We start from the raw sequence: 22,790 nt of genomic DNA, 5'->3' as shown, positions 1-22,790 counted from the left end.
GTCAATGTGGACAAACTCTAAAGCATCCTCCATTGTTTGAATAGCAAGGATTTGTCCAAAATTACCTTCACTATGTTACCTTTTGTGAATTTTATATTTATTGTGTGACTTCTGTAAATTTTGTACATTCTGCCTTCTTACTTCTTGTTTCCATCTGTTTACCTGCCAACCCTTGGAGATGGATTGGCTTAATGAGAAAGCATTTATGGTTCATATAGATATGAATTGCTGCATGACCATTTCTGCATGATGGAACAGATTACAGTTCATCCTAAAAAAGGTCGGGCAAACAGTATTTTGCAAAGACAATAGATGACTGCTTGTTAAATAGATTGCATTTATTACATCAAATATGTCGGTTAGCTGCTTAGCTCACCAAGTTCACTGAAGGGTGAAGAGGATTTGGATTCTCCATCACTATTACCACCTCTCCGTGGATCAGGGCAAGGAAGCTTGTGGACCTCCACAGCTCTTGGAGATAGAGACCTTCTCTCTTTAATCTCTGAAGGGTTCAGTAACTCCTGAAGGTGTTTTATGTAGTTGATCGCAGCCCTTAAGGTCTCTACTTTGCTCAGTCTTTTGTCTGCAAAATCATCAGGGAGATGCTCTCTGAGTCGTGCATAGCCTTCATTAACGTAACGCACCCTCTGCCGTTCCCTTTCATTGCGTTTTCTGATAAAAGCTGGCTCAAAGGAATAATCATAGATCCCCAAGTGGCTGTGGAAAGGTAGATAAGACAACCTGCTGACATATCCTTCACGATATGTACCATCCAGGTATGCAGGATCAACAGGAAAAGATAATGGCAAACCTTCTGCAAAAGGCATCCCAAGGCACTCATGTACCCTCGCCATGGGCACTCCGATGGGTCTTGGGTAAGGAATTCTTTCCAGTGTTGATCCTCGTTGATTGTCATCCATTTCAAATTCCAATGCTTGAGCAGAAAAGTTTACCACCCTTTATGGCAATTTACTGTCAAAAATTATGTAAATGTTGGTAATGCCGATATTCCTAGCTTGAAATTCTCAAATGCACCTCATGTCACATTAGTGTCTTTCAAACTTCAGACAAAAGGTCAATAAATGTTAAGTGGTACAGAAGCTGTTCTATGTGTCCTTGCTGGAATTCTCTGTTCCAAAATTAAAATGCAAAGAATGTCAGTTAAACAAAAAATACTTGAACTGGTCTTTCTCTGAATTTATGTCAGCACTTAAATATTCACAGCATCGACTGCCATCTTACACATGATATTTTGGCAAACAACGTTTTAGCACATTGGTAGAAGTAACATATATTAGACATGTTATGGTGATATAGGAGAACGCAGATATGACAACAGGAAATGGCTCTTAAATTAACTTTTGTGGTCACTAAGAATGTAGAAAGACCTGTTCTAATCACCCTGTGGTATTAGCCATCACCTAATGTGTGACCTAACAACTGTAAATCTGTAGATTTGTTTGTTACATTATGCTTCCAGTGAAAAGTTCTGAGTTAATATTATTTGTTCACCCATTCGCAATTGTGACATTGGGAAATATTCAAACTACTCTTTGCCCAGCAGTAAGAGGAGGAGATGGAAGGGAGAGGATTGTCAATTAAAATTGATCTGGAAACTCATCTACTAGCCAACAACCTCTGCCATAAACCAGCGGGTCCTTTTCTGAATATGCAGATTGAGTCCAGATGGTACAATTGGAATCCTACTGCAATATTAACCACTGGCACCAACTTCCCTGGCAGGCCAAACTGCTTGAAAAGCTTCAACGAGTTTTTCTTTAAATTGAGTTTTACTGTGGTGCCAAAGAAGCAGGTATGACCCTCAAGGAAACTTTGAAACACACCTACTCTAGGTTTCCATTTGTTCTCAGCCCCATTACGTTCCACAAAACCATGATCACCTCCAGACTCTGCTCTCCAGATATGATGCCAGGCACCTTTCCCTTAAAACTCTGGAAGTCTGCCTGTCAACCTCCTTGCTATTCTCACTGTGTTCAAGAAATTAGTTTGTCCTACAGAATATTAATGACCCCTGGCCATTAATGTCAGATGGACCTTGTACTTGTAATTTGCTAGGTCACAATCTCACCAGGACGTTGGACAGAACTGAATCCATTGTCTCTGTAAAATGTGAAAAGTATTCCTTACTGATAATATTTTTCCATGCTGTTTTGAATTAGTAATTTACATTGTCGCCACATCACTAAATTTTCTGTAAGTTAAAATGACAGAGAATTGTCTCTTCTTTAACTCAATCAGATGGGACAAAGGCTGAGATGACATCATGAAGAAAACATCTTCAAAGCAACAGATCAGTGAGATATTGAAATATTGAATGCCAAGATTAGATGTAACTTACTGTGAATTTTGAGCAGACCTTTGCTTGTTTTGCCCAAACTTTTTCCTTGCATCACGGCTTAAATTTCATTTATAAATACTGCAGAAGGAAATAGTGTCAGACATCAATGTAAAGTTCCAAATTATTTACCTTTTACTATGAGATTGTGTATGAATATTCAGGAATTAATATCTGTGCCACTGCATTAAAATGAGTGGAAGTAGAAATTAATCTTAATAACAAAAAAATAAAGTAAAATGAGAGATGTAAGACAATGAAAAGCATTAAAAAGAAGTGGATAATGGTGGGGGGTAAGATTATAAAGAGGAAATAGTACTTAATCTCAATCCTAATACACAGAAAACGAAGAGAAGGTAGAAGAGGAGGATTGGGACAGACATAAAGAAAGAGAAATTAATCTTTATTAGTGAATATCCCCTACAAGGAAATTTATACGAGTATTGCAACATTAGAAAAACATGCAGTACTGACTAGTTCTAACTAAAAAAGAGTAATACAGGTTTGAAAAATTGGATAACATCAAAGCCCAACTGGAGAATTGAACCAGGGATGAGGCGTGAAACATGTAGAGAAAATCAAAAGGAGAAAAACATTCCTATAATGGTTGAAAACAAAAATCAAAATAATGAAGAAAGGAAAGAATAAGAAAGAAACACAATCCACCAAAAGAAAATATGAAAAAGAAATGAAAGAGATGTGGATTTAAAATAGTGGCAAAGAGAAGGAGAAAGATAAAGAAACAAGATGAAAATAAAGATGGTACAAATAATTGTTATACAAGAATAAAAAAAGCAAGTTTTTTTTTGAAAAAGCACAATGCTCATAAATATTATTTTCAATTACTGTGAGTGATTTGGGTACAACTTTCCTTACCTTTGGTTCTATAATTTTCTGGCCATTTTACTGTTCGCCACACTCTGCAGATTGATATTTCTCTGAAGGAAACAGGAAGCACAGGCACTTCTGACTTCTTAAAACTTGAAAAGTCTTCTGAGATTTTTCCAATGTTTAAGTAGCTTTTCAAGTTCCTGGCTTTTGACCTCAAAGAGTTGAGGAAAGCTTCACAAACCAGAAGCAAACGGATGGCTTCTTGCGCTGATTTTCAAGGTATACTGAAGACTGCTTCGGGCTCTTGTGTTTTGGGATCAGATAATTTCTCTCAGATCAAAGAGTAGCACAGATTCTTCAGAGTCCTGCCTCCTCCCACCCAGACACTTAGAAACATTTGAATAGTGGTGATTGAAATAACATTACTACTGCATAGATCAGTGATCAGATTTCAGCTTTGGTACGAAGAGTACCACAAAGATGAACTGGATAAATGGAAAGGGAGCTAGAAATCAGACCTAGTCAGAAATATAGAGCTACATTAATACAAAGAGAAATATATGCAAACATATACCTGGTGATAAATGGGATTTATACAAAAGATAGCATAATAGATATACTCAGATGGAAACATTAATAAAGATAGGTAAAAAGTAGTAGCTAAACTGATAAATGGAAGACCAGGTAAACTGGGTGGAAAAATTCAGTAAATGGTTATGATGAGACAGTGAAGTTGGAAACTGTCCGGCCTTTTCTCCTGCCTGGCATATATTGTTCAGTCTCATCATAACCTTCAACATCACATTGTCATTGCTGAATAATGGCAGTGTGACACAACTTTGCCTTGGATGTCAGATAAACAAAGCTTGCTGTCAGTTCTGGAATATAAGTAAACACTCTCTGTGGATGATCTGAAGGCATTTAACTGCAGCAAAGGCAAGGATATATTAAAGAGTGTCAGTGCCATCATACAACTTTATTTGACCCTACTCAGCATCTCAAAGGGTTAAATATTGTGTAATCATTGTGGATGTTACCCATCACATTGTCATGGAAAGATGGGATTATATTGAACAGCTTCAGTGCACAGTCAACTTTTCTCCCATAGTGCCAAGAGCGGAGCACCAGCAAGTTTTAAAAGAGTGTGGAGAAAGGAGGGGATTCATACTAAACACATTTCTGAGATGGGGGCGCAGCAAGTTTAAGAAGAATGGTAAAATTAATTACAAATACAGGGATGAGGGAGGATTGGCAGCAAGTTTAAGAAGCGTGGGGACAGAATTCATTCTAAATGTAGTGCTGAGACATGGGGAGCAACGAGTTTCTTTCTTGAGCTGCTTGATTGAGTTTTGAAAAACAAAGATGAGGCCCTGCAGCAAGAATTTAGGGAGCTAGGCAGCAGCTTGAAAAGCAGGATCTCAAAGGTTGTAATCTCTAGATTACTCCTGGTGCCATGTGCTAGTGAGAAGGCAGATAACTAAATGAATGCATGGCTGAAGAGTTGGTATGAGAAAGAGGGCTTTGGATTACTGTTTCACGTGGTCTGTTTCTGGGGAAGGTAGGTCCTGTACAAAACCAACTGGTTGCATCTGTAGGGTGCTGTTCATAGTGGTTTAAACTAATTTGGCAGGGTGGAATACAGAGTGGCAGTGTGAAAGAGGATGATGCACAGACAAATATAGAAGAAATGCCAATTTAGTCTGGAAAGCAAAGCATGCGCAGTTGAGTTAATGTTAGGAATGTTAGATCACATTTTTTTACAGTGAATCAAATGAGTAAGGCAGATGGATTGAGGGTGTTGATTAACACATGGATATATGACATAATTGCTAATCACAAAGACAAGTTTGATGGAGGGCAGGATTAATCTTCCCATTCTGAAACTATATCTGGAGCACCTACTTCCACAATTAGTTTCTGCAAGAAAAATTCATCCTTTTTTAGACATCTATGCTCAGAGGAGATCCTTACGTAAGCCAGACGGGAAATAAATGATGGTTACCAGGAAATTCATTGCATTTTGCTATCTTTTGCTTTGCAGAAAATTTGGAAGCAAGAACATGGCTTCTTCCAATTTCAAACAAACTCCCAGGTCATTTCCATTGCTGATGTTGCCTCTAAATAAAACTGTTTTTTCCTTCATGACAAACAATTCTGTGCACTGAAATTACACTGTTTCCTCTTCTAGTTCATTACTTACAATGTCATTAAAACTAAAAAAAAGTGTTTTTCCTTTCAGTTTGCACACTTGTGTGTTGAAATGCCCATGTTGGCTTCATTTAATGTAGTATATTAGTGAACATAAATTGATAAGCCTAGTTTGCTTACATGAAAATGGTGACACTGCAGAGATAATTAATTGGAGACAAAGAACTCTGTGTCATCGGGATACGACTGAACAAGTGCAAGTTTTTTTTTCTTTGGTTCCAATGTCCGGATAGTCTGTCAATTTAGCTGATCCTACACAGCAGGCTCAGTCCAACAGTCTGTGGTTGATTTGAGTCATTTCTGGGATTGAGCAACTGGGGGCGCAGTGGGGACTGCGCAGGCGTACTGCGACACCGCGGGCCAGACTGCGGGTGTGCGGCTGCGCAGACTGTCTGGTAGGTGACAAACAATCGGCGCAAAAAGACATCGGAAAGGAGGCGAAGTAAGAAACCCGGGAGAATGGGGAACAAGCGGGGACAGGGGGGAGCCAGGCCTGGTTTCCAGCAGACATTAGGATCGTTGGGGTCGGCCGTCTGACCAGGGGGTCAGTGAGCATCACTTTTCCCTAACTGATCCCTGGCTGAGCAGTGTTTGTCACCCTGAGACTGACAGCCCTGACTGGGCAACATGTAACCTGACCCCAACAGGGCAAATGGGGGGGATCTTCTCACTGCTTTCTGCTATCTGCCTTATAACTGGGCCACTCACCCTTTGCCCAGCCAGGCCCTGCACCTACCCTGTGCCTGGCCTGCCCTTGCCCCCACCGTGTACCCACCCAGGCCCTGCACCCACCCTGTTCCTGGCGAGTCCCTGCACCCACTGTGTACCCAGCCAGGGTCTGCACCCACTGTGTGCCTCGCTCATGTTTGCACCAGGCCCCAGGCAGGTCTTGTACCCAGTTGGCACAGGCCATGTCTAATAAAACTAATTGGCTATGATAGATTTGCCCATTTTTAAGCAGGACGTGCAACATCTGCACAACATTTGTATGTTCCACAGACTAAAAACGTGTGGTAAAAGATCTGTATCTGTTAGTGGATTGGTGGGTGTAGTTTGTTTCTGCAATTTCACGAGGTTTCTGTGGTATTCCATGGGTTTTATTGATGTATGTGTGCTGATTGCATTTGTAATTAGTAAGCATGATGTATACTGAGAGTGTCTACACTGATACATGAACTCGATTGTAAGGTGGGTTTGTATTGATACTGCATTGAGGCTGCAGAACTGTATTCCGGTTAGTAATGTGCCTCTGTTAGTAATGAGGTGGGATTTGTGAGGGATGGTGTAGATGGACATGTACTTTATGTGGTTTATGTTGTAACTGGACTAGAGTAGTGTAAACACAAATTTCTAATCAAGCTATTCAGAGATTTAATTGCATACCTCTGAACAGTTCGAACTTGAACCTGAGCCTCATGGCTCAGAGGTAGGGATACAACCACAGAACTGCAAGACCCTTCAAAACTGTATTCTGAGGTTCATGCTTTGTCTTTACTTTAACATTCTCTTGCTTTTCACAGTGGGAATAGATGGATACTTCAGCAGCAAAAACCTTCTGGGGTCTGATAAATCAGGAGACAGCTTCAGGTAAATTCCTGCTTTTGTCGTAACAGTATGAAAGAACCACCTTATTTTCTGTAGAGTGCTGTACCTGGATGTTTTTCTTTTCTTTGAAATTACAATTGGTTGCACCGAGAGGAGGTGAGTAAGTAGAGAAGAGTCTATGATATGACAGTGGTCAGAAGGGTGGGATTTTTAAAAAATGGAACTATGATAATCAATTTATTGTCTCTAACCCATAAGTGAAGGAAGTTAGTGATATTCAGAAGTGCAGTGTCAGCATCATTACAGTACAGGATGATTTGAATTCTCTAGATTTTACATAATCAAATCTCTGATTCAATAAGTGAATGATTGTAAAGTAGGACTAGAAGTCCTGTCCTGTTGGATTTGTGGGATGGAGGTGACCATTGTTATTAATTACATTTGGCAGTGTCAGTTGATGTCTTCGCTTTAATGGAAGGAAATGTCTTGTGTTACATATGCTTTAAGTATTAATTCCTGCCTAATTTTGATGAAATGAACTTCCAGCGAGAGAATGCTATATCTGCAGTTAATCTCGGGCCACAATCACTGATTAATAACATATACATTGTCTATTTTTAAGCATGAATGACATCAACCTGAGCCCTGTGGGGATGGATCATCTGAGTGCTTCATCTGTTAGCACCACCTTACCTGTTACAGGAAGTCACCTGGGCATGGGTTCACCCACCCACAACCCTCTCCCAGCTCCAGGTATGAAAAACTGATGTAAATTGGGAAATTTTAGGTTGCAATAGCTGATATTCCCCACTAGCTAATAGACAGTAGACTACACATTCCCTGTTAACCAGTCACCCAGCAATCTCTTGAGTGCCAGTTGCATTTTCCTTTCTTAGGATTACCATTTCTTCTAAGTGTCTCACGATGCTTTTGTGATTATCTTCATTGATGTGCTTGCCTTGTCGAATGCATAAGTCTAAATCTTTGTTGTAATTAGCAATCAAAAACGCATACATGCGTGCAAGCACCCCCTGCTGTCAGCTCCAGATTGGGAATTTTGTAGATGATCAGTACTATTTTAGAATCTCAATGTTGTTTTCATTGAAATTTTGTCATACTTTTTGGGCCTTTGGAATTTTGCGGTCTTAAACTTATTCTCGAGATTGTAAGAGTTTTGCCTGTAAAGTCATTGTGCCTTAGGTGCTATCGCTAATTTTATTTGCATTTGGATTTTGCTTTTAGTTAAACTTAAGTTGAAGTTTAGAATGGATTGAAGAAGGGTCACTGGGCCTGAAACATTGACTCTGATTTTTCTCCACAGATGCTGCCAGACCTGCTGAGTTTCTCCAGCAATTACTGTTTTTGTTTCAGATTTCCAGCATTTGCAGTTCTTTGTTTTTCTTTAAAGAAAAGGGGACATTATGGGTCATGGGTTAGTCTTAAGTTCTGTTATTGGGAAAATGTTGGAATTAAGGAAGGAGCGGCAGAACATTTAAAAAATCAGTATAGAATCAGGCAGAACATGGTTTATGAAAGGTAATTCAGCGTGGCTTCCAGCACATTGTTTGACGGTCAGAGTAACAGTGTGTTTGATGACAAAAACCTCAAACTGATACCAAGCCCACAATCTACAGGGCAGCAGTGTTACCACCTCTCCTGTTGAAGACACGGACAATGTAGAGCGGACACCCCTTGAGAAACCCTCACTAGTGATATTTCCATGAAATCTCGGAAATCTACTAGAAAGTTGGGCTCCAGTATCAGTACGCTGTCTCAATCCAACATCCCTTAGTATCAAAGCATTGGTTACAGTAAATCATCTGTGATGTGCAGAATACATTGACTGACACATACTTCCAAAATAAGCTGTTTACTCCGAGCTTCATCGTGGCAAGTAGTTACCAGGAGAGCAGAGGAAATACTTTAAGGACATCCACAAAACCTCCTTTAAGCAAATGCAGTATGTCTCCTGACTCATGGGAATCTCAAGCCCAAGACTGCTCAAACTGGAGAATCAGCAAAGGTACCAACCATTTTGAGTGTCTTGATAGGCCCAGATGGAAGCCAAGCTCAAACAGTGGAAGAAGCGTAAGCAATCGGAGCACCACCTGCCCACCCCAGCAAGCAGCACCTGGCCCACCTGTGGCAGGGTTTGCTGATCTGGTTTGGACTGTTTTGTCACTTCAGAACCCACAACACTGGAATAGAAGAAAATCCTCATTGATACTCAGGGACTGGCTAAGAGAAGAGGAGAATGAAAGGGAAATCATGTTTAACAAATTTAATGGATAACTTTCAGGATGCAAGAGGGTGAATAAGGGGGAGCTGGTAGATGTGTATTTGGATTTTGAAAAAACATAAAGTTACTACATAATGTAAGAGCACATGGGGTTGGGGGTGATAATATTAGCATGGCTAGAGGTGGGATACTAGTAATTGACAGAAAATCTGGGTAAATGCATCATTTTCAACCTGTTAAACTGTAACTAGTTGAGGCTCACAAGGATCAGTGTTGTCACCTCAACTATTCACAATCTATATTAATGGATAAAGGCACCAACTGCAAATTTGCTGGTGATACAAATGTAAGAAAACAGGTTGTGAGGAGGATACTAAGAGTCTTCAAAGGGATAGGTTGTTAGTGGGTAAGAAAATCAGATGGAGTGTAATATGTGTGAACTTGTCAACTTTGACAAGAAGAATAGAAAAGCAGTAAATTATTTGAAATAAAAAGAGAAAGCAGAACTGTGTCACAGATACATCTGGCAGTCCTGGTACAAAAGTTTTAGTATGCAGCGCAAATTATGCAGAAGGAAAACAGAATATTGTGAATGTTTATCTTGAGGGGAATGGAATATGCAAGTAGGAAAGTTTTGCTCCATTTATACAGAATACTGATGAGGTGATCTTATTGAAAAATGTCACATTCTGAGAGGCCATTATGGGATGGATGTTGAAAGATTGTTTGTTTCCTCTCATGGGGGAATCCAGAATGTGTCTCCCATTTAACACAGGAGATTAGACAGAATTTCTATTGGAGGTTCATTAATCTTTGGAAATTCCTTTCAGAGAGAGCAATGGAGGCTCTGTGTATATTTTATTTATTTTTTCATGGGATGTGAACATCACTTGCAAAACCAGGATTATTTCTAATCCCTGGTTTTTTTTTTAACTGAATGGTTTTAAGACATTTTCTTGGGCATTTAAGAATGAACTACACACTAAGGGTCTAGAATCACTCGTATGCCAGACCAGGTAAGGATTGCAGATTGTATCAGAGATAGTAGGAACTGCAGATGCTGGAGAATCTGAGATAACAAGATGTAGAGCTGGATGAACACAGCAGGCCAAGCAGCATCATAGGAGCAGGAAGGCTGACGTTTCGGGCCTAGACCCTTCATCACAAATGGGGGAGGAGAAGGGGGTTCTGAAATAAATAGGGAGAGAGGGGGAGGCAGATAGAAGATGGATAGAGGAGACGACTGCTGGAGAGGAAACAGACAGGTCAAAGAGGCGGGGATGGAGCCAGTAAAGGTGAGTTTAGGTGGGGAGTTAGGGAGGGGATAGGTCAGTCCAGGGAGGACAGACAAGTCAAGGGGGCGGGATGAGGTTAGTAGGTAGGAGATGGGGGTGTGGCTTGAGGTGGGAGGAGGGGATAGGTGGGAGGAAGAACAGGTTAGGGAGGCGGGGACGAGCTGGACTGGTTTTGGGATGCGGTAGGGGGAGGGGAGATTTTGAAGCTTGTGAAATCCACATTGATACCATTGGGCTGCAGGGTTCCCAAGCAGAATATGAGTTGCTGTTCCTGCAACCTTCGGGTGGCAGCATTGTGGCACTGCAGGAGGCCCAGGATGGACATGTCGTCTGAGGAATGGGAGGGGGAGTTGAAATGGTTCGCAACTGGGAGGTGCAGTTGTTTATTGCGAACCGAGCGTAGGTGTTCTGCAAAGCAGTCCCCAAGCCTCTGCTTGGTTTCCCCGATGTAGAGGAGGCCACACCGGGTACAGCGGATGCAGTATACCACATTGGCAGATGTGCAGGTGAACATCAGCTTGATGTGGAAAGTCTTCTTGGGGCCTGGGATGGGGGTGAGGGAGGAGGTGTGGGGGCAGGTGTAGCACTTCCTACGGTTGCAAGGAAAAGTGCCGGGTGTGGTGGGGCTGGAGGGAAGTGAGCATCCGCTGTACCCGTTGTGGCCTCCTCCTCATCGGGGAAACCAAGCGGAGGCTTGGGGACCGCTTTACAGAACGCCTGCGCTCGGTTCGCAATAAACAACTGCACCTCCCAGTCGCGAACCATTTCAACTCCCCCTCCCATTCCTCAGACGACATGTCCATCCTGGGCCTCCTGCAGTGCCACAACGATGCCACCCGAAGGTTGCAGGAACAGCAACTCATATTCTGCTTGGGAACCCTGCAGCCCAATGGTATCAATGTGGATTTCACAAGCTTCAAAATCTCCCCTCCCCCTACCGCATCCCCAAACCAGCCCAGCTCGTCCCTGCCTTCCTAACCTGTTCTTCCTCCCACCTATCCCCTGCTTCCACCTCAAGCCACACCCCCATCTCCTACCTCCTAACCTCATCCCGCCCCCTTGACCTGTCTGTCCTCCCTGGACTGACCTATCCCCTCCCTAACTCTCCACCTACACTCACCTTTACTGGCTCCATCCCTGCCTCTTTGACCTGTCTGTTTCCTCTCCACCTATCTTCTCCTCTATCCATCTTCTATCCGCCTCCCCCTCTCTCCCTATTTATTTCTGAACCCCCTTCCCCTCCCCCATTTCTGATGAAGGGTCTAGGCCCGAAACGTCAGCCTTCCTGCTCCTATGATCCTGCTTGGCCTGCTGTGTTCATCCAGCTCTACACCTTGTTATCAAGGATTGCAGATTTCCTTCCCTAAAGGACATGAGAGAACAGATTGGTTTTTAGAATAAAATTTCATGGTTGTCATTATTGAGACCAGCTTTTATGTCTTTTTATATTTTAGATGTGTTAATTAATTGAATTTGCACCCTTTCAAGTCTGAGTTAGATTGTTGATCTGCAAGGAAACCAGGAGTAAAGGGGGTAGGTTGGAAAATAGCGTTAAAGACACAATCAAATCAGTCATGCTGTTCTTGAGTGGCAGAGGAAAAATGATGAGCAAAATGGCCTGCCCCTGCTCTTGTTTCCCATGACCTTCCCAATATCAGATGGACGACTGTGAAGAGAAAAGATTTGTTTATCTTTGCTACACACATGTAGATTGCAATTTATTGTTTGATACTGCAGCTGAGTGGAAAGCTGGGTGGAGGAAAGGCACTTGAAAGTGGGCAGTAGAGAAACAGGATATTAAATAAGAAGCAAAAGTGGAAGGTGAGATTCTACACAAAGTGACAGTGCCAGAGGAGTAAGAGGACAGACTAAGTTCTGGTTAGGTGATTAGAATAAGTGGTAATTGAACAATAAAGTACATTTGAACAGCCGTAGAAGACTCAGCCAGATACTGGTAGGTAATTTGATTTTCTCAGGTTTCAAGATTTATCAGGTTTTGATGCATTGTAACTAGGATGCTTTGCTGTCTGTGATTTCAGTGTCAGCTAATTGCTGAAACATTCATGCAAATTCACAGTCCTGCATGTAATTCTTTAGTGTAAAATCATAGTCAGGGTCACCTTAACTGAACATGCCAAATTATTTTCCGCAACATTGTGTTTAGCAGCTTTGCTGGTATTTTAAGATCCAATTCTGTGATTTCACCTTATTTTCTATCAAAACCATGTAGTTTGTGTCCTTAATGCACTATCATAGTGTGCATCTATCATACACAAGAATAGTGTTTGTGATGATTATTGGGAGGTACAGAAGTCTACTGCTTACAATATCCTGCTTACAATGTGATTTCTTTTATATTGGTGAGACCAAATGCAGACTGTGTGACTGCTTTGTGGAACACCTCCCTTTTGTCTGTAGGAATGACCTAGACCTTCCAGTTGCTTGCCATTTCAATAAACCACCTTGCTATCATACTAACATTTCTGACCTGGGCTGGCTGCAAATTTCCAACAAGGCGGAACACAAGTTCGAGGAACAACACTTCATTTTACTGCTTAGACACTTTATAGCCTTAATGTTTTGACTTTGAATTTCATAACTTCAGAAAATGATTGCATTATGCCTGTCTCCGTTGTCCCAAAGCCTTGTGTTCTTTGTGTCTTGTCTATTTTGCACTTGGTAGGAGAACCCGTTCTCTCTCTTTCACACCCGTTTTAAATCTCTTTATCGTCAACATCATTAACAACCCCTTTCTCTTTTGCACTAGGCCTCGCCACCGTCTTCCTTCTTGCTTCTCCTTTGCCTCTGTCAAAAGTATAAAAAAATTTTCCAAAATTTCAGTTGTGAAGAAGTCATTACCAGACTTGAAACATTAACTCTTTCAGTCTCAGACCTGCTGAGATTTTCCAGCAATCTCTGTGTTTGTAGCAGTTAACTTTTACTTATTTCAGCAAAACATAATGTGCTGTGCAGTATGTTTGAAAGATGTCTTTGACTTCTAAAATCTTTAAATCTTTAAATCACAGGAATGCCAGTGGCAATACCGAACCTTAGTCCTTCCTTAGGCTCCCTCCCGTCAGCTCTTTCATTAATGCTTCCAATGAGCATTGGAGAGCGTGGAGTAATGTGCAGCATTCCAGAGCGAAATTATACTTTACCGCCTCCACCATATCCGCATTTAGAGAACAGCTATTTTCGGCACATTCTCCCAGGTAAGTAAAGACCTAACAACAAAAGGGAACTTTTTAGTGTTTGCTTTCTTCTAAGCATATTGCCAAAAATGTACTATGCATTCCTTCAATACTTGCCTAACTTTTGGGCAATTGAACAACAAAAAAAAAATCAGGTTGTTGTCACTTTGCATATTCATATTCTGATATGAAAAACCCTGTTCCTGCCCACAAAGTGGTGTTACCTCTCCCCATTCTGTTGTTCTTTTACCTTTCTTGAACGTTGCATCGAAATGAAGTACAATGTTTCGATATGAAATAAATGTTTATTACTTTGTCACTAATTTGATTTGTTATTTGCTGTAGGTATTTTGTCTTACTTGGCTGACAGACCACCTCCCCAGTACATCCATTCCAGTGCTATCAGTGTAGATGGAAGCCCTGCACTGCCTGTTTCTAGCAACCCACCTACCCTTGATCATTATGAACCTAATGGTGCTGTGGGCTTGGAGTCAAGCATCGTTTCCATAGACACGAGACAAGTAGGCACTCACAATTCCCAGAATCTGCATCAGAGCAACAACCAGGAGGTCCCACTGAATGCTAACATCTCCATGGAAACAGTTTCTCGAGTTAACAGTCCCATCTCGACGGAAGGAATGAGTGAAGATTTGACTATGAATGGTGTAACAGGAAAGCCACAGGCATTGTCCTCTGGCTCCAGAAACCATGAAACAATAACTGTGGACTCTGTGGGGAATAATTTGGAAGCAGAGGCAGTAGTGGGGCAGAATACAATAATTCCAATTCATGCTAACGCAATAGAGTTACCAGTTGTCATGGAACCAGAACCGATAACTGGTCGGGTAAACAACATGCCAGAGAATTCTTTGAGTGACTCCGTCCATGCTGCTACAATAAACTCTAATCCTGTAGGAGTGGCACTTTCATCTTCTCACTCCCTGCCTTCACTTGAGCCAGTGTCTCTTCATGGATCCAGTGTGGGACTGGACAGAGTCTCTGTTTCCACTATTACAACAGAGGTCTCCATGAGGACTAATCAAGTGGATGGGTCCTCAGAAAACCTTTCATTTGTGTCAGGATCTCTACAAATGGAGGATTCCAGCTCCAATAAAGAGAATCTGGCAGATTCCTTTACAATTTGTAAGTAATGTTTGTTCATTAACGTTAGTGTTTATAGAATGAAACTTCTGTTCTAAAGACGAAAATGTCTTTTTTTGTTAACACATTGCCTAGCTGATGTTCTCCAAGGATTTATAGATAAAAGAAAGTGAAACAGTTAATTTCAGCCAGTTTCTAATGTCTGCTTCACCCAGTGGTATCAATTTTGCCTCTGATTCAGAAAGTCTTGGGTTGATTTGAGGCTGCACCAGCAAGGAGCATAGTAATGTTGCTGCAAGAATGCTGTGCACTTATGGATAAGCACCAGACTGGACCAGGCGTATCTCTGGGCTGTTTGCTTGCTGTGAATGTGTCTCTTTACTCCAAGCCTACTTGGTTGCTCCCAGCGTCCCTGCCTTGTCTTGATGTTGAGCACAGACACAAAACCAGGAAGTTTGTCATGGTTATCAGCAGTCCTCAGTCTAAGCAGGGAGGATAGCCTGCACTCAGGGGTCATGGTACACTAAGTCAAGGTCATGCTCCAGTATCAGTCCACGGATTTAGACATGGTCAATCAGTCAGTCAAGAGCTGAATGTTGGGCAGCCCACCACCCACCTTGACTCTTTGCCCCATTGGGACCTGCTTTCCTCCTGAAATGAAAGAGAGGCAGTTATTAATGGAGATGAAAGATGGAGGCACAGCTGCTATTTTTGATGGGACAGGGTCCCAAGTGAATGAGTCAGCAGTGCAGAGGCCATGCAGTGTGTTGTGGTGTCAGACCAAGGAAGTCCAAACAGCAGCAGCAGGCGGTATTAAAGGGAATGTAGGTGACAGCAGGTGAGGGAAGATGTTGCAGGAAATAGTGAGAGTGGTGCAGCATGAACTTTGATGGGAAATAGGTAAGAAGCAAAGTTGGTAAGTTTTAGTTATCAAAGAGTCGAGTATGACACTGACGCAGGCTGAGCGGAGAATGTCATTGACATGCTTCCGACACTGCTGGTCATTCCTCCAGATAGCTGAGACTACATTGCTTTGGTGGCAACCTCGGGCCAGGCAAGTATAGTCTGGTGGCCTCCATTGCTGGTCCTGAAGGTGGAAGTCGCCCGAAATCTGCACTATCCCATCCAGCAGGGTGTCTAAGCCCAACTGAAAAGCAAAGCACCAACTTCCCCCTGTCTGCTGTATCTGGGCAGGAACTGTGCAGGGCAGTTCTAGACTCTTCATGCTTGTCCACTTCTAAAGTGGTGCAGGCATTAGATATGCCAGTGTTTCAACAGATATCGAGAAAGTGGCAAATTGTTCTGGCAAGTGGTAAGACGGGGATAAAATTGAATGAGAGGGATGCCATAGAGGTATGGTAGATAATTAATGATGCAAGTTTGATAAGACATAGTGAGAAATTTCACTGGGCTTTGCAGCAAGAATCCCTCCAAACGACTTGATGCAAATCAGACTTATTCAAAAAAAGTAAATGTTCAGCCAACTGTATAACTGGTGGTTGAAATCATGAATTTTATTTTGATTTGATGTATTTACATTGTGGTATTTACATTGGTTGATCCGTTGATGATTTGTTTTATTCAACTTTTAGAAATCTGAAATCTGCCAGTTTATAATAATTAATTCAGAAACCAGCAAAGTGATGTTTTCAATAAGTGTCAGAAGCTGGCAACTCATGGTCACAGTGCTCATAGTGCCATCACATGGCAATCTTGCTTAAAGTTTAGGTATGTATTTTCAATGGCAGAAAGTATTTTCTAATAATAGTTCACCTGTTTTCACATTATAGCCTGGACCTTAAGAGGCTGAGCTAACTACACCATTCTCCTGAACTTATTTTGCAGGCCTTCCGCAAATTGGCCACACTGGAATTCACCATTCTATTCACGTTTAAACTAGGTGTGACATTTTAATCACCACCAGGGTGCAGCCTTTTCACTGGCTCTTAAAAATCTGGTATATTTATTTTGATGGGCTGGGAGCTGGCAGGTGAAGACTAATGTAAAAGCAGCTTCAACAGCCACTGATGAACATGTACATCTTTTGATATAGAAATTATTTTTTTCCCACAATCCTGCAGGGTGTACTCTATGTGACCGTGCTTATCCTGCTGACTGTCCTGAACATGGAGCAGTAACTTTCATACTGGACACACCAGTCAGCAGCCGAGCCCGACTGTCAATTCCAAAACAGCTAAGCCTCAGACAGTCTATCACAGGAGAAGATGTTGGTATGCAGATATTGGTTTCATTTCATAATATGTTGTACCCATTTATAAACGGAAGTTATGATCTTAAGGATTCTTTTGAGAACCCTCTGGAATTTCTGGTACAGCTCAGACTGAAAATTCGTTGTGTTGGCTGTGGTGGAGTTAAACTGTAAACTTTCTGCTGTGCTTTCAATTTCCTGCAATGTGTTTCTATCCTTGTTTATTTTAAGAAGGCGTGATGCATTTTTCTGTAGTTTTAATGGAGGTCCTTCATATAGCATAGCTTTAAAATGTAACTTCTTTAGCCACCTCTGACATGTCCTAAACCCAACTGTAGCCTCTTTATAGATATTTTCTAATCAACCTGTTCAGATATGCTATTAAAAATATTCTGGAGCATGTGGAATTTAAACCTAGGGCTCCTGGTCCAAATTATGGACACTACTGCAGCACCACAAATGCTCCTTGTACCTCCTTTACTGTTCCAAATTAATTACTCCTCTCCACAGCCAATTAAATGGCACTCACATCTAAATGACCCAATCCTAGCTGTTCCTTCCCTTTGTCCTGCCCCGTACATGGCTAATTTGTGCTATCCCAAGCATCCACTAACTTAATTGGTGCTGCCTCCTAGTCCTGTAGCCCTCTCAACAAGCCAACCTGCACCTGCCCCAATGGAATCAGAAAAACCTACTGGCAGCACTAATAATGTTTGATCATTCAATTTGCCCAAGACACCAACTGCATCTATTGACTCCGACTGCTTCAGCCAAACTCACTGGGTTTCTTCTTTGACTCTGCCCCAGCCTCAGTCATTGGGTCAGTTTGTGGACTCTGTCCCAGCCTCATTCATTGGGTCTGATCTTTGGCAGGTGTGTGGAGTCAAGAAACAATTCCTGTACGCACCTGTTTTGGACCTCTGATTGGAGAAGAGATTAATTTATTGCAAGTCGCTGATTGGACGAACAAAAGTAACACTAATATCTGGAAGGTTAGTATGACTGAAATATATCATAAACTCAAACCTTATACTTCACTTTTAATACTATTTTAACTCTATAATGTTGTAAGACAGTAGAAGGTGCAGGGTGAATGGAAAGGTACACAATAACTTGTCCAACAGAGTCTTGTGTGATGTATTAGCCACTGGGATATGCAACTAATTGGAAATGCAGTTGTATCCAGTTGAATAAATGATTCAGAAATGTAATAAATAAGTAATAGACACAGTTGTTTGACATGTGATCTCGATACTAAGTTAGGCAAGGCACGTGCACACATACTATATCTTGCACATTCCCTAAGTTAGCGAGGATAGAAAATCAGAGATCAGGGTGCTAATTGACCCAACATTTCTGATTTGACTCATTGTAGAGCTGTGTTTACCTAGCTCATAAAATGCTGAAATCTGTTGGCAGATTAGCAGAATGCAGTCTGAGGCAGTTGTCTTGAAGATCTGTTGTGCTGTTGTCAAACCAACTGAGCACTACAGTCATCTCATGAACTGAGGCACCTGGGAAACAATAAGGGGCAGCAGAGGTAATCCCAGAGGACAGAGGGTGTCTGAAAATATTATTATACTCCTTGAAAAGAAATATGAGTGCGTCAAATGGAACTGTATAAAATAATAAATGGAATAGGACATTTTAATCCAAATCAGAGACTTGGGGTTTTAGATTTATTGTTTTGGGCAAGAGATGGAGGAGGAATCTGTGCAAGTTTTTTTTATTTAATACAGCAAGTAGTGATGATCTGGTCAGGGGATTTGAGTGCAACTGGCAGAAAATAAAATAAAGCTTAATGCCTGGAACTATTTGATAGTGATTCTAGAATGGTTTGGTGTGAAAAACTGTTCACTTAAATGTGATGAGTTGGGGGAATTTTAAAAGCTTAGGGAATCGTAAACATCTGGACAAAGATGCGATAGATGGACTGAATGGTCCTCACCCACAGATATCTATCTCAATATAGATATTGTAATGTACTTTGGCAATTTGAGAATTGTAATACTGTATGTTTTATGAATCTGTATTAGACTAATTTCCTCTTAACATTTTCAAGTTCCCTGTACCTATTTCCTGTTACAGTCCCAAAGTATTTTACCATGTGATGTAAATGTGTTTTTTTTTAATCCAGATATTTTGCAATTATGTTTTGGAATTTCTGATAGTGACAGCAGATGAGAACATCTGTAACTGGATGATGTTTGTACACAGAGCGAGGTGAGTCAATTGTAAGGATATATGCAATGCAGATTTCACAAAAGATAAAATACTGACGGCAGGCTACAGCTTGCTTGTGCAAAACTCATGAGTTTAACCATTCTTGCTGATCTACTTAAATTATATTTAACAAAGAAAATGTTCCATTCTGAATGTTCTTTGCACAGAATTTTTTTAATGGAAGTGGCATCTTTAGGTGGTCTGGGATAACATCCTTAAACTTGATTGATGTCTTTAAGAAAAAAGACAATTATATTGCAGTTTTCCCTATCACCGTATGTCTGAAATGTGGGCAACACAAAGTCCCACAAACATGACAATTTCATAGATAATCTTGCTGTGAAGAGAGATATGATGCTGAAGCTTTTTGTATTGCACTCATCAATGCAAATACAAAAATGCCAAATTTCAAATGATCTCAAAAATATATGTGTCGGAAGAAAATGTAACTGACTGAGTCAACTCTGATTGGCCAAGACATTGCTAGGAAGAAAGCAGCAACATATGCTTCCAAGCTTGTGGGTAATTGAAAAAAGTTGCAAGGCCAGAAGATATTTCTTTTGTTTACAGAGAATAACTCCTAGTGTATGAATTTATATGTTGCTTCTAATGAGTGTAAATGAGCCACATTAGGAGCTTGACCAAGTATACTCAGAATTATTCAGCAAGTGGTGCCCAATCACAGAAGCACATCTAACAGTACATGTTTTGTTTTGGGTTTTGCAACCATATACGTCCATTCTTCAAAGGATTAATTATTTGGAAACTTACTTGATTAAGTTGGTTTCAACTTGTTTCCACATCTTAGGTTTCTTTCAGTATCACATCTCCTGCTGACATGCTACTTAAAAGGTCGAAAAATAATGCCTGCTTATTCTGCCAGTGTGATGAAAACCCAAAAATATGTAATGGTGATTTGGAGGGATTTTAAAACTTAAAATATTTAAGTCTGTAACAATTATTACGTCTCCTGTAGGACACGGGAAGAACAAAACCTAGTAGCCTATCCTCACAATGGGAAGATTTATTTCTGTACATCCAAAGAGATTCCTCCTAACCATGAGCTACTCTTTTACTATACCAGGGACTATGCAAGGCAACTTGGTAAGTGGTACTCAGTCAGTCTTACCATTACTTTGTTTTAAATTTAGTTAATTACTCTGGATAATTCAAGAAACAGTGACCAGACTTCAAACATTTCTGTAGCTATTTAATATCAGTTTATACCAACCTAAAGTGAGTTTTGATAACATGCTTAAATATAAGTTTTTATTATTTGCTCTATGACAAGGCTGAAATCTCTCCATTTGATCCCTTATTAGGCTTCTCAGGCCAGTATAATGGGGATTACATGGAACGTGGTTGTAGACATTTTTTAATCTACTTGTTCAGAGATGGTATTACATGCCTCTGGAGTAGGTGGGACTCGAACCAGTGTCACCTGGCTCAGATGCAAGGATATGACCAAGGACATAGGCCACAAGAGCCCTATGGAATATGGTTATATACTTGGATATCCAGAAAGCAAGTGATCTGGGAGTTGACAGCTATATTTTCTGTGTTCCTACTCAAAAATCTGAGAGTGGAAACCAGGGGTTGTTTTTCAAAGTGTCTAGACTAAAGACTAAAAAAGTGTGGGCATGACTTAAACGTTTAAAATATTTACCGTCGTGTGCTCTTTCTTCTTAATTTGTTAATCTTTATTTTCTGTCTGAATTTGTACAAAAGTTGGGAAATTCAATTTAGCTAGCATTGCAAAACCTGAAACATGATTATGTTGATATTTGTTACTGACTACTGACCTTCATTGCATGCAGCAAAACAGCTTGACATTTCTAGGAATTAAAAACTGACATTACGTCTTCAAAATTCTGATTCTTTTTGATATGTCTACTTGAGTTATAAAGCTATCTGTTAGTCCCTTGTGAAAATGTATGCTGCTGTATAGAAATTCCTGTTTTATGTGCTCTACTACCTCAGGAAGTTCAGATATGTGTGTAGTGAGGGATTGGTACTGGAGTTGTTACCTTTCTCTTCAATTGGTTTGCTGTAATTTAAGGTAGTAGTAAGAGTAAAAAAAGTTATTTTCTTTCTCCTTTCCCTAAAATTCAGCAAATGAGTATAATTCAGGATAATCTGAGGATTGCTGCTGTAGTAGAAAGAGGTGTAAGAGTAGAATATTAATTAAATGAAAACAGACTGCAGAATGCAGTAGAGATCTGGGTGTCATTGTATATGAATGACAAAAAGTCAACATGCAGCTTACAGCAAGTCACTAGGAAGGGAAATAGAACCTTGGCCTTTATTGTGAAGGGATGAAGCATGGAAGTAGCAAAGTCTTGCTAAACTGTACTGGGCACTGGTGAAACCACACCAAGAGTACTGCCTGCACTTTTAGTCTCCTTATTTAAGAAGGAGTATACTTCGTAGAGACAATTCAGAGAAAGTTTGCTTCGTTGATTATTGGAATTAAGTGTTTTCCTTCAAGGAAATGTTGACCATGTTGATATAAACTCATTAGGCTATTGAAGAATGAGAGGTGAGCTTTTTGAAATAAAAAAGTCCTGAGGGTAAAACAATTCTGAGTACTAAATGCTGAGAGGATGGTTTTTGGGAGAAATCTAGAACCAGGATTCAGATTAAATATACCAAGTCTTCCAGTTAAAATGATAAAGATATTTTTCTCAGAGCACATTTAACTTTCATAATTCTTACTCCAGAGAGCTGTGGAGACTGGATAATTGAATATAATTGAAGACTGAGTTTGATAGATTTTTGATCTACAAGGGAGTAAAGAGTACTGGGGCATGGGGAGGGGTTGTAGGCAGGAAGTGCAGAGTACAGTCTGATCAGATGTGGTCTTACTGAATGGTAGAACAGACTCAAGGGGCCAAGAGACCTACAACTGCTGCTATTTCTTATGTATTGTTACAGAAACATTCATTTCATCTATAGCTCTGTTCCAGACGTTGATATGCACCAAATGACCTTTTGAAGAATGGAATGTGTATCTTTGTGCATGTATTTTTTGAAGGAGTTCCAGAGCATCCAGATGTGCACATGTGTCACTGTGGCAAGGCATACAGTACGTACAGTGAGCTGAAGTCACATTTGAGCAGTCATGGGCAGAGTCGGGAAAGAAAATGGAAGTGTTCCATCTGTCCAAGAGCGTTCACCTCTTCTACCAAACTAAATGTTCACATGATGGGACACATGGGGATGAAACCACACAAGTGTGAGTTCTGCAGCAAGGCATTCAGTGACCCCAGCAATCTCCGAACTCACCTCAAAATTCACACGGGTAAGTTTACCATATTCAGTTTTTGCTAAATTTAACTCTGAGCAGCATATCAGAGAGTGGTAGAGTTATACAGTATGGAAATGGATCATTCGGTCCAACTCATCCATGCCGACTGGATATTCTAATCTGATCTAGTCCCGTTTGCCAGCATTTGGCCCGTTTCCATCTAAACCCTTCCTATTCATGTACCATCCAGATGCCTTTTAAATTTTGTAATTGTACTTGTCTCCATCACCACCTCTGGCAGCTCATTCCAGACACACACCACCCTCTGTGTGAAAAAGTTGCCCC

General features: G+C 40.8%; 2 protein-coding genes and 1 long non-coding RNA gene across 6 annotated transcripts in view; 1 reads left to right on the top strand and 2 right to left on the bottom strand.

Annotated features, from left to right (window-relative positions):
• Nucleotides 1–359: 359 nt before the first annotated feature.
• On the bottom strand, nt 360–920 carry LOC109921854 (achaete-scute homolog 4-like). Its single transcript, XM_048607867.1, has one exon. It carries the CDS (start codon nt 918–920, stop codon nt 360–362), a length of 561 nt encoding a protein of 186 aa, XP_048463824.1.
• A 20-nt stretch (nt 921–940) lies between these two features.
• On the bottom strand, nt 941–6,106 carry LOC109925157. The gene is made up of 3 exons (XR_007264037.1): nt 3,233–6,106; nt 2,360–2,437; nt 941–1,129 (listed from the first exon to the last, which is right to left on the bottom strand). It is a non-coding gene; the product is annotated as an uncharacterized LOC109925157 (long non-coding RNA).
• Nucleotides 5,736–22,790, top strand: part of prdm4 (PR domain containing 4) — a 24,278-nt gene continuing 7,223 nt past the window's right edge. For 3 of the 4 annotated variants that reach the window (XR_007264036.1, XM_048607450.1, XM_048607449.1), the window contains exons 1-10: nt 5,736–5,837; nt 6,916–6,982; nt 7,563–7,693; nt 13,501–13,686; nt 14,011–14,808; nt 16,848–16,997; nt 17,849–17,967; nt 19,113–19,198; nt 20,175–20,302; nt 22,233–22,499. Coding sequence is in view for 3 of the 4 variants with exons in the window: in XM_048607450.1 (XP_048463407.1) it covers nt 5,837; nt 6,916–6,982; nt 7,563–7,693; nt 13,501–13,686; nt 14,011–14,808; nt 16,848–16,997; nt 17,849–17,967; nt 19,113–19,198; nt 20,175–20,302; nt 22,233–22,499 (1,933 nt within the window). In the remaining variant the exon portion in view is untranslated. The remainder of the gene's footprint in view (nt 5,838–6,915; nt 6,983–7,562; nt 7,694–13,500; nt 13,687–14,010; nt 14,809–16,847; nt 16,998–17,848; nt 17,968–19,112; nt 19,199–20,174; nt 20,303–22,232; nt 22,500–22,790) is intronic. The other variant, XM_048607451.1, reaches the window with a different exon arrangement.

This window comes from Rhincodon typus, chromosome 18 (assembly GCF_021869965.1).
Source record: "Rhincodon typus isolate 14 chromosome 18, sRhiTyp1.1, whole genome shotgun sequence".
NCBI classification, from domain to species: Eukaryota; Metazoa; Chordata; class Chondrichthyes; order Orectolobiformes; family Rhincodontidae; genus Rhincodon; species Rhincodon typus.
Note: the sequence above shows the minus strand (reverse complement) of the source record. Positions and strands in the feature narration are given on the sequence as shown.